We start from the raw sequence: 12,442 nt of genomic DNA on the forward strand, positions 1-12,442 counted from the left end.
AGTGTGACAATCAAGAATAGCCTCTATTGGGCTTCCCTGGTGGTGCAGTGGTTGAGAGTCCGCCTGCCGATGCAGGGGACACGGGTTCGTGCCCCGGTCCGGGAAGATCCCTCATGCCGCGGAGCGGCTGGGCCCGTGAGCCATGGCTCCTGAGCCTGCGCATCCGGAGCCTGTGCTCCGCAACGGGAGAGGCCACAATAGTGAGAGGCCCGCGCACCGCAAAAAAAAAAATAATAATAGCCTCTATTTATCTCCTGAACTCCAAATATACAAATGATATCTGTATTTCTCTATGTGAACGTCCTAAAAGCAACTCAATCTCAGTCTTTGCTAAACCTGTATGTAATTTCCACACATTTTCTAATTTGCTCACCTTCTAGTGTTTTGCTCTTCCTCATCCAAGCAGCAATCCTCCTGTCTTAGATAAATCAACTCTTCATCATGTCATTACCATAACCCTCAGTGATAACCCTCACTATTTCTCTCCTGAACAACTGCAGCAGTGTCCTCCCATTACCTGTTATTATGCCCCCTCCAAACGCCTAATTCATTCTCTGCATTGCTGGAAGTAATCTCCTTGAACTAAAAATCTAATTATTTAGGGCACACTCTCCCAAACCTGAAGAAAACTTAAACTCTAAATGCCATATATAATTTTCTAGACTGGACTTTTGTGTAGTTTTAGGCAATACTTTAAAAAATAGAACCTAATTGATATTTATAAAGGATTTTTAAAAAATGAGTAAATGGTTGAAAGACCCAGATCAAAAGTTCTTTACTTTTTCTTAGTTCAAAGATACAGTTCATGTAAACAGATTCAAGGACAATCATAAATGTCTTTCACTCAAGAACTATAGGTTGTCCAGCCAATAAATAGTGTCGTTTTCGTAAATTAAAAAACAACAACAGGGCTTCCCTGGTGGCGCAGTGGTTGAGAGTCCGCCTGCTGATGCAGGGGACACGGGTTCGTGTCCCGGTCTGGGGGGATCCCATGTGCCGCGGAGCGGCTGGGCCCGTGGGCCATGGCTGCTGAGCCTGCGCGTCCGGAGCCTGTGCTCCGCAGCGGGAGAGGCCACAACAGTGAGAGGCCCGCATACCGCAAAAAAGAAAAAAAAAAAAAAACAACAACAATACTATATCCGTATGTTGAGACTAATGAAATAGTTTATTATTTTTGCCTTCACAGAATAGCACAAATTCATGGAATAGCAGTCATCAATACTGTTTCTAAATATATATTAAAAATATATATGTATAAAACACAACTACAATAAACTTTAATTTGCACTGGTTTCTAACTAAAAATCCAATGCTTTCCAATGTTTATGGCAGATTAAGGTAGGTCTATTGTGAATCAGTCATATATAGTCTGTAGATTATCTACTATGACAAGTCTGAGCCTTTCAATCTACATGTTTAAACAAACTGTTTGCTGCCTTTGCACAGGCAGGTGGAAAGAATTTCTAGCTAGGCACTCACTAAGATGGGATCAAAGTTGTCGTAATACACTTTATGATACTATTTTAAATTAAAGAAAAATGAAGCTCAATTATTTCATTTTTCTAAAATATTAGTGTTCTTCATACACAGATCACTAATGCTGAAAACAAAACCAATAAAACCATGTTTAAAAGGGTTGCATGTTTCATTGTTTTTTTTGTGAGCAGGATTAAGTGTAACAGTTTTGTTGTAGTGTCTGTGTTATTGCTGATTCTTTCCTTTGCTTCTCAATTAAAACAAAAAAGAGCTGGTGGTTCAAAAGAAACTCATTTCTTTTCTCCACATGACTGTTGGGAAGATCCTAAGCAAGCCTGAATCAATAATTATGATGAATCCTTTTACTTAAAAAAAAAAAATTAGGTTGCTTTACCCATAAATACACACTTGGAAATAAAGAAATGTTTTAAAGAGATGCATTAGGCAAACTATTCTATCAACTTTTCAACTATGACTCCTGCTTGGCCTGAACTGATAGTGACAGACATGCCCTGAGGCGAAGCTGTGACAATAACATACAAAATAATAAAATGCTTAAACAAAGGAGGCAGAACTATTATGAAGAGTGCCCCCTGGGGTTGAACGGAGAGCCTTTTTCTTTCAAAACACTCTTCAAAATACTGTACCCCAATTTATATCAATAGACAGCTGGATGGCTGGGTGGCCAGATGGCCAGCTGGCTAAGAACTGGAACAAAAAACTGAAAAACACTTTCTCTTCACATATTACCTTTCCTCCACCCAAGCCTCTGAAGTGTTCCCAGGATTCCATTTGAATATAAGTCATATTTTTGGCATACAGATTAAAAATCAAGATCACCATGTATGAGATAATGTATGTGAAAAGAACTATACCTATAAAATAACTATTAAGAGCTATGCAAAAGTAAGACATTTTCATTACACATTTTAATAACCATGGTTTCAACACTCTGAACATTGTGTTGCTTTTTAACTAAATTCATACTATAACCATCACATCCTATGTCACTTTTAGAAAATACTTATGGAACTACTTCCTCAAGTTCTTTCTTTAAAAAAAATAAAATTGGCACATTTTTCTCTCTATTGAAAGAGGGTTCTCATTTCCCTTTTTCCCATTTATGGGTTACGATAAAAACACAAGTTGGGGTTTCCCTGGTGGCACAGTGGTTGAGAGTCCGCCTGCCGATGCAGGGGACACGGGTTCGTGTCCCGCCCACATGCCGCAGAGTGGCTAGGCCCGTGAGCCATGGCCGCTGAGCCTGCGCATCCGGAGCCTGTGCTCCGCAACGGGAGAGGCCACAACAGTAAGAGGCCCGCGTACCGCAAAAAAAAAAAAACCAAAAAAACACAAGTTGACATTTCTAACATAAAATGTTTCCCTTATCCTCTTCTTAAAAAAGTTTACTATAAATGGAGTCATAGGGACAATATCATTTGATATTTACTGATCTAATTTCATGCAACTAGAATTAAAATAATTGTTAATAAATGGAATAAATGTGTCCTCAAATATCTACAATATATTTAAAATAAAGTTTGAATTTTAAAAATAAAATATTCTAATAGAATTAGACTTGTGAACTGCTATTGTTCATTCTAAACACTTGCTAGAGTTCAGACAAACATATAACATTGTTTTCTTCGGTTGCAGTACTTTATAAATGGTTTTATTTTACCATTTACCAAACCTCTTTTGTTGAGTTATTCAAACTAACTTCTGCCAAGAACACTAGGAATTTGGTGATAGTGCTTCTTTTTGGAGAAAAACAACCCCTTTCCTCAGAAAATTGAAAATGTTTATCTTGGCACTAAAACCTTGTATTGAGCCTTCTGGAAAGTATTTTAAATTGTTGTTTTTAACCTAGACTCTGTGACTGAAACAGGAAAAGGTTCCGTAGCTCTGCACCAAAATACATATTTATAGGGTTGATTTTCTTTCTACACCAAAAATACTAGTTTGATGGCAGCAGTTTTCAAAGTATAATATCCTAGGACCATGCCTAACATTGGGCATTATCACTATATTCAAGACAATTTGTTTTTTAAACCTCAAAAACTTCTGATGTCTAAGAAATGCTAAATGTTGATCAAATATGCTATAAGTGCTATATTGGGAAGCACTGTTTCACTTAACTACCTGGTCTGTTAGGAATTTTCACACACAAAATAAATTTTATTTGATACTGTAATTTCCTCCTGTGCACGCCAACAAAAGATATGTTTCTAAGTCTTTATCTCTTTTTTTTACATTTCTCCCACTAGGTATGCTTTAGCTTCAGGTTAGACAGCATAAAGATAAATCCTTGAACTTTTTGCATTACTGTCCTAATAATGTGTCTGAATACAATTAAGAAATCTTTGGCAATTGATGAAATGAAAGAGTCATTGTTCTTAACTCCCCTACCAAACCCCTAAATTGCTAGAATATACGAAAGAGACTACAGGAGTTGTAAGGTGTATATGAAAGTATATTAAAAATGGTAGGTCATACAATTTCACAAAGACCCCCAGATAGCTGCAACGATTTTTCAGTCGCTAATAACTGACATAGAATACTATGCACTCCATCGTGAATACGTCCTTCCCACCTTAAAAACTTCATCCATTTTTTTCCTTCTAACAGCTTGTCTGTCCTTTACAAGAAAAATTACAGCACCATCATCATTTTATACTTGCATATAACATTTTTTATAGTTAAAGGAAGTTCAAATTATATCATTGTGCTTATCAAGTATTTATTAGAATGTTCTGACAGGAAATTAGTTGTTTAAACATTCTGCTATGGTTGAATTGCCTTATTTAGGTTAAACAAAAAAAGATAAAGATATCTACTAAATATATCTTACTAAAATCCATAACTGTTTTTGTCAATCAAGTGCAATTTTTTTTTTTTTTTTTTCTGGTACGCGGGCCTCTCACTGTTGTGGCTTCTCCCGTTGCGGAGGCACAGGCTCTGGAAGCGCAGGCTCAGCGGCCATGGCTCACGGGCCCAGCCGCTCCGTGGCATGTGGGATCTTCCTGGACCGGGACACGAACCCACGTCCCCTGCATCGGCAGGCGGACTCTCAACCACTGCGCCACCAGGGAAGCCCTCAACTGCAAATTTTAATTTTAAAAGCCTAGAACTTCCTGCTGTGATTGAATTCTGCCTATATCCAGAAAAATCAAGAAAGAGTCTATTCAAATGAGTTTAATAAGAGTGAAACAAATAGGAATTACTGGTATTACAGAAAATGACGATAATGAAGGAGTGGGCTCTTCCTAATCAAAAATCCAACTCCCATACTGTTGTGTTTTTATGACAATGACAGGCACCATTTTTACTGGCATTAAAATTCTGAGCCATCCTAACACTCCCCCACATTCCTCAGAGTCTCAGTATCAATGAAAAATGCAACTCTGACATAATGGACTAACTTGATATTTTACAGACAGTGATTAGTATGCTAGGTTACGTTCGTAAAAGACTTAGATTAAGCCCTACCATCACTTTTTTCTCATTTAAATTTAAAATGTTGATTGTTTTATAAGGTGAGCGAAGAATATCTAAAATCAGGTCCACAATAAACAGAAATTCACCTTTCAAGATCTGAGGACTATTAATTTACATATTCAGTTTTCCAAGATGAACTTATAATCATAATGTGAAAAATCACATCTTCCTTCCCTCTCTTTTCTCTATTCACTAAGGAGCAGTGACTTATCTCTAACCACTCTAGAAAATAAAACAAAGCAAACAAAAATTCATGTCACTTGTGGGGCATAATAATTTAGAAAACACTTTAGTTACACGGTTGATTTAAAAATTACAAAGGAAGAGTATTTTTTTCTATTAAAATAAATAGGTATAACAGAACATACCTGAAAAAGAACATGTACATGGCAGCTGTGATGCAGAATAAAAGGACCTATAACAAGGAGAAAATACGTTACTTACGAAAGAACACTGACATCATCATTTGTGTGTCTTAGAAAGCAAAATACCCACTATTAAATCTTGTACCTGAAACAATTAAAAGATGTACGAAGCTAGTCATACACATATCACATTCTCTACCTTTCAAATAAGTCACATCAAGGCAATAATAAGTCTGTATATTTACACACACATATAAATAAATAAAATTATAAACATTATACAATATGTATGTGTGTACATATATATATATATAACACTATATATGTGTGTGTGTGTGTGTGTGTCTGTGTGTGTGTATATAGGCTGGGTAGAGGGTAACAGTGTTCAAAAAGGAATAGCCTATTTAAAAAATTATATCTAAGAATTCCTCAAGAAGCAAGTAACCTAAGAACAGAGACAATGGCTTTTAAATAGTGAAGTCAGCAGAAAAATCATAAAGCTTATTAACTATTATATCAAGATGACCAGACTTTTAAAATATAAAACACAGTCCAGTTGTCAACCAATTGTAATCAATAAGAAAATCTCCTAAAAATATAATCATCCTGTATGGGATATAGACTCCCTATAAAAAAAAAATTCCTCTAAAAGCAAGCATCAGAACACACAATAAATCTGGATTAAAGAAGCTTCCCTAGAACACGTCATATGAAACACAAAGTATATTACTAAGATGTATATGGAAAGAATCCAAACCCAAGTCCTTACCAAAAGCTTAGTTATGCCAACAAAGTGGATCTCCATAAAATTGTTTTAAATCAGTAAAATGGAAGTTGTAAACTGTGTTCTTATGTTAACAATAAGAGTGTAAATTAAACACAAGGATTGTCAATGGCCTCACATCATAGACAAATGAACAATCTTCAACTATTAAAAACTGACCACAAGGAACCATGAAAACAAAAATGGTACAAAATAGTGTTTAGCTATTTCCAACACAATTTCTAGTTGACTTAAGGAAAGTATAATAGTTTTGCTATTACAAATTGAGCTTGATAGGTTTGCCACCTTGGCTTAAGATAAGCATTATAAATACAATCTGAATGACTTAGAAATATATAAACCTACCAACCCAAAAGAGGATGGGCATCACACTCCCTGGCTTCAAACTACATTTCAAAGCTGTAGTAATCAAAACAGTATGGTATTGGCATATAAACAGAATAGAGAATGATACAGAATAAAAGAGCCCAGAAATAAACCCATGCATACACGGTCAATTGATTTATGATAAAGGAGCCATGAATATACAATGGGGATAGAACAGTCTCTTCAAAAAATGGTACTGGGAAAATAGGATGGCCACATGCAGAAGAATGAAATTGGACTATCTTACAGCACACACAAAAATTAACTCAAAATGGATTAAAGACTTGAATGTAAGGTCTGAAACCATAAAACTCCTAGAAGAAAACACAGTTGGTAAGCATAGGTCATGGTGATTTTTTAAAATCTTACACCAAAAGCAAAAGGAACAAAAGCAAAAATAAAGTGTGATATCAAATTAAAAAGCTCTACACAGCAAAGGAAACCATCAACAAGATGAAAAGGCAACCTACTGAATGGGAGAAAATAATTACAAATGACATATCGGATAAGGGGCTAATATCCAAAATATATAAAGAACTCATACAACTCAACAGCAAAAGAACAAACATTCTGATTTTAAAATGGGCAGAAGATCTAAATTTTTCTGAAGAAGACATATGATGGCCAACAGGTTCATGAGAAGATGCTCAGAATCAGGGAAATGCAAATTAAAACCGCAATGAAATATCACCTCACACTTGTTAGAACGGCTATTACCAAAGAGACTAGAAATAACAAGTGTTGGTGAGGATATGGAGAAAAGGGAACCCTTGTGCACTGTTGGTGGGAATGTAACTTGGTGCAGCCACTATGGAAAACAGTATGGAGGCTCCTCAAAAAAGTAAAAATAGAACTACCATATGATCCAGCAATTCCACTCCTGGGTATTTATCCAAAGAATTCAATGAAAACACTAACTCAAAAAGATACGTGAAGCATTATTTACAGTAGCCAAGATATGGACACAACCTAAGTGTCCATCAATGGATGAATGAATAAATAAATTGTGTTGCACACACACACACACAGGGGGGGGTGGGGAATATTATTCAGCCATAAAAAGGAGTGAAATCTTGCCATTTGCAACAACATGGATGAACCTCGAGGGTACTAAACTGACTTATTTTATTCAGTCAGAGAAAGACAAATACCATACAATATCTCTGATATGTGGAAGGTGAAGAAGGAGGAAGAAGAGAGAAGGGATAAGGAAGAAAGAAGGAAGAAGGAGAAAAAGAAACCAAACTCACAGATACAGAGAACAGAGTAGTGGTTGCAGGCAGCAGGGGAGTGATGGATAGGAGAAATGGGAGAGCTGCATGTTTTTTTAGTTTAAATAAACTGAATTTTTAAAAAAAGGATGGGTATCAATTACTATAAAACAAATATTACTTTTATTAATTTCTTATATAAAATCTTTCTTAATATACAAAGTATATAAAATCTAATAGGGACTTCCCTCGTGGAGCAGTGGTTAAGAATCCACCAGCCAATGCAGGGGACATGGGTTCAATCCCTGGTCCGGGAAGACCCCAAGTGCTGAAGAGCAGCTAAGCCCATGAGCCACAACTACTGAGCCTATGCTCTAGAGCCCATGAGCCACAACTACGGAAACCCGAGTGCCACAACTATTGAAGTCCACATGCCTAGAGCCCATGCTCCCAACAAGAGAAGCCACCGCAATGAGAAGCCCACGCACTGCAATGAAGAGTAGCCCCTGCTCGCCACAACTAGAGAAAGCCCGCGTGCAGCAACAAAGACCCAACACAACCATAAATAAATAAATAAATTTATTTTTAAAAATCTAATAAACATGCACACACTCTCCTCCTCTCCTCTCTCCTTCTTTTCCTCTCCCATTCTCTCGCGCCTTCAAAAATACCCTATCCATGATGCATAAGGTTCATATCACTATTTTGAAAATGTAACTTAAAGCATGAGGAATAATTTTCATTTATTGACTAATCAATTATAAAGTCCAAGTGAGTTTGTTTACTGGCTATAATTTGCCAGCCAATGCTCCAGATCACAAAACTCAGTTTTTATTTTCCTCTCCTTGTATCCCCTTTGGGCAATGCCAACCTTCCCAATTTTTCAATGTTTCACTTTCTCTGCACTAGTCATTATTCCCCTCGCAGACTCCACTCACAAACCTCTCTAGAAGTGTCCCAGAAATCTTTCCCACACTCTCTACTTTCTCCAAAGAAAACTCCAAAGTCCCTTTGCCTCAAAATGTTGCTATGCTCTATCCTCATATGCTAAACCTATCTGTGCTCATATTAAACTAACGATTATCTTTACAAATAATACCTTTGAAACTGGGAAAGAGCATAATGTTTAAAAACTCAAGCTCTAGAATAAGGCAAATACAGGTTTGAATCTAATTTTATGTGACTTCTGATGCTTTATATAATTTCCCTAAGCCTTAGATCCCTTATCACTAAAGTGAGTATATTACCTCACTTTGAATTGTTGGGAAGATTAAATGAGACGATGCTGCGAAGTGTCAGGCATTCGGCAGATTGTTTTTAGTTTGTTTTGTTATTCATGGAAGTGATCTAGATATAAAAACCTCATCCAGAGATAGAAGCTTGGAAAAAAGTTTGTTTTTAAACAGGTAGACCTTTTGAAATCTCTCAAATTACCAATATTTGGAGCTCACCTCTTTCATAGAGCGGAGATTTAAGATATTAAAATCTGTGCAAGCAGGGGGAAACATGTAAGGAATATTAAAGTACAATTGATCAACTCATTCAAGAAATATTTACTGAACACATACTATGTGCCAGACACTATTCTAAAACTTACAACAGTATACAAAATGGACAAAGTCCTTGCCCTCCTGGAACTTATCTTCTAGTGAGGTAAGAGAAGATATTGAAATAGTATGTCAGACAGTGATGAGTTTTGGAGCAAAACAAAGCAGGATAAGGAAATAAAATGCAGGTGAGTAGGGGTGGTTGTTTTATACAAAGTGATCAAGGAAGCACAGACTTGTTAGTAGAGACACTGAGGAGATAAGGGATAAACGAGAGGACCATATCAAGAGAACCAATGGAAAATTTTTGAATTTTATTCAGAAAGATGGTCAGTATTATGTCAAAGATGCTAAAGAAAGGATTTCATTTTTAGTAACATACAGTTTTCAAAGTTTTTAAAATTAATTATGCTAATTTCTTAAACATTGTAACTTCAACAGAGTGTTTTTCCAAATAAATGTAAATCTGCTATTAAATAATGAAGAAGATTTTCTCTGTGTTTCAAATTATAGAATTTTAGAGCTAAAAGAACCTTCAGGTAATATATTTTTTCATATTAGGAAACTTAGATCCTTAGAAGGTAAGTGATATATCCATGTTCTACCCTGTTAGTTGTATCTTGCATTTCTTCTATTAAACAAATATTGGTCAAATGTTTACTCTGTACCTGCTCCATAAAGAAGATATTTAAATACAATTCTAACCCTTAAGGAACTTACAGAATACTGCTCCACAGTCTAATTCTGTAGCTACTCTTTATATGTGTGGCTACTTAAAATTTTTTATAGCTTTATTGAGGTATAATTAACATATTTAATGTATACAATTTTGTTTTGACATAGGTATATATCTTTAAAATCATCAACATAATCAAGATAATGAACATATCATTATCAATAACATATAGCATTTCTGTATTATTATTTTAATACTTGTAGAATCTGTAGTGATATCACCTCTCTCATTCCCACTACTGGCCGTTTGTATCCTATTTTCTTGATTAGTCTGAGTATAGACTTATTAACTGTATTGATTTTATCAAAGAATGAGCTTTTGTTTAATTGATTTTCTCTATTTTTCTGTTTTCTACCTCATTGATTTCAATTTAATCTTTACTAATTCCTTTTTTCTGTTTGCTTTGGTTTTTTTCCCCTAGTTTCTTAAAGGTAGGAATTTAGGCCATTGGTTTAAGATTTTTTTCTTTTTGGATATAGATGTACAATGTTATAAATTTCCCCCTAGATCTGCTGTGTGTCCTAATTTTAATAAGTTGGGAATTCATTTTTGTTCCATTCAAAATACTAATTTCTGATTTTGCTCCCTTCTATGATCCATGACTTAATTAGAAGTGTGTTATTTGGCTTCCAAATACTTGGGGATTTTCAGCTATCTTTCTGTTGTTACTGACTTATTTATTCTATTATGGTCAGAAAATACTTTATACGTATGACTTGATTATTTCCAGATTTATCAAAACTTACTTTATGTCCCAGAATATGTTCCATATGTTTGGTAAATAGCCCATGTACATTTTTTTTTAAATGTGAATTCAACTGTTGCTGGGCAGAGGGTCAAGCTGCTTGACAATGTTGTTCCAATCTTCTAAATCTTTATTGATTTGTCTACTTGTTCAATCAATTATTGAGAGAAGCTATCAAAATATCCTGCTGTATTTATGGAGGTATCTCCACAATCTCTCCTCACAGTTCTATCAGTTTTTCCTTGGCGTATTTTGAAGCTCTGCTACTAGGGGCATAAACATTTAGAATTACATCTTCCTTACCATGATGAAATTACCTTCTTTATCTCTGATGATAGTCTTTAATCTGAAATCTATTTCATCTGACACTAACTTCTGATTACTGTTAGTTTTCCATTCTTTTACTTTTAACTGATTTGGTATTTATATTTGAAGTTCACTGCCTCTAGGCATCATATTGCTGTTTCTTGCTTTTGTATCATATCTGAAAATCTCCACCTCTTCATTTGGCATATTTAGATTGTTTACATTTAATGCGATTATTGGTAAGTTCAGAATTAAATCTATCATCTTGCTATTTATTTTTCTATAGTTTCTTGGTTTTTTTTTTTCTTCCTTTCTGCCTTTTTTGAATCAACTCAGTTTTTTTAATGATTCCATCTTCTCTCCATTGTTGGCTTCTTTGTTTAAAGGGTTTATAGTAAACATCTTTAAATTGATACAGTCTCCACTCAAGTGATATTATACCACTAAACATACAATATGGACTGTTACAATAGTATACTTCCATTTCTCCCCCACACCAACTTCTGTGCTATTGTTGTCACCTGGTATACTTTTATCTATATTATGAAACCACTATATTTTAAACATTTTTTCTTAAAAATGTATGTCTAAAATAGTTTTGACCTTTGTTTTGAAAGCTATTTTTGCTGGGTATCAATTTCTAGGTTGATGGATCATTTTATTTCAGTATTTGGCTCAATGAGTACCACTTCAAATGTCTTCTTACAATTTGATTATGAGGTGCCTTGGAGTACTCTTCTTCATGTTTCTTTTAAAAGGGTTTCATTAAGTTTCTTGGATCTGTGGGTTTATAATTTCCATCAAATTTGAAATTTTTTCAACTATAGTTACATCAAATATATTTTCTTCTCTTTCCCCTTCCCCTTTGGGAACTCCAATTAATATATAGTAGGTCACCTGAAGTTGTCCCACAACTCACTAACGCTCTCTTTATTTTGTAAAAAAAATATTCTCTTTATTCTGTGCTTCATTTTGGATCATTTCTATTATTAGGTCTTCAAGTTCACTAATATTTTCTTCTGTAATATATATGTCATTAATGCCACCCAGTACACTTTCCATCTTACACACTCTAATTATCATCATTAGAAGTTTGATTTGGATTTTTTCCCCGTTTTCCAAGTCTCTAACTCTTCTGAAACTATGGAATTCACTTGTAACAACGCTTTTTTAATGTCTTTGCCTGCTAATTCTAACAGCTTTGTCAGTTTTGATTTGGTTTTAACTGACTGATTATCTCCTCATTATGGGTCAAATTTTCTTGTTTCTTATTGCATGCCTGGTAATTTTTATTGGATATCAGACATTCTGAATTTTACCTTGGTGGATGCTGGGTATTTTTGTATGCCCATAAATCTTGAGTTTTGTTCTGGGTCACAGTTATTTAGAAACAGTCTGATCCTTTAAG

General features: G+C 35.0%; 1 protein-coding gene across 2 annotated transcripts in view; it reads right to left on the reverse strand.

Annotated features, from left to right (window-relative positions):
* TMEM135 (transmembrane protein 135) overlaps window positions 1–12,442 on the reverse strand; it is a 241,790-nt gene that overhangs the window by 70,308 nt on the left and 159,040 nt on the right. For both annotated transcript variants that reach the window (XM_073808329.1, XM_019948728.3), the window contains exon 6: window positions 5,343–5,389. In XM_073808329.1, the coding sequence (XP_073664430.1) occupies window positions 5,343–5,389 (47 nt within the window). The remainder of the gene's footprint in view (window positions 1–5,342; window positions 5,390–12,442) is intronic.

This window comes from Tursiops truncatus, chromosome 8, assembly GCF_011762595.2.
Source record: "Tursiops truncatus isolate mTurTru1 chromosome 8, mTurTru1.mat.Y, whole genome shotgun sequence".
NCBI classification, from domain to species: domain Eukaryota; kingdom Metazoa; phylum Chordata; class Mammalia; order Artiodactyla; family Delphinidae; genus Tursiops; species Tursiops truncatus.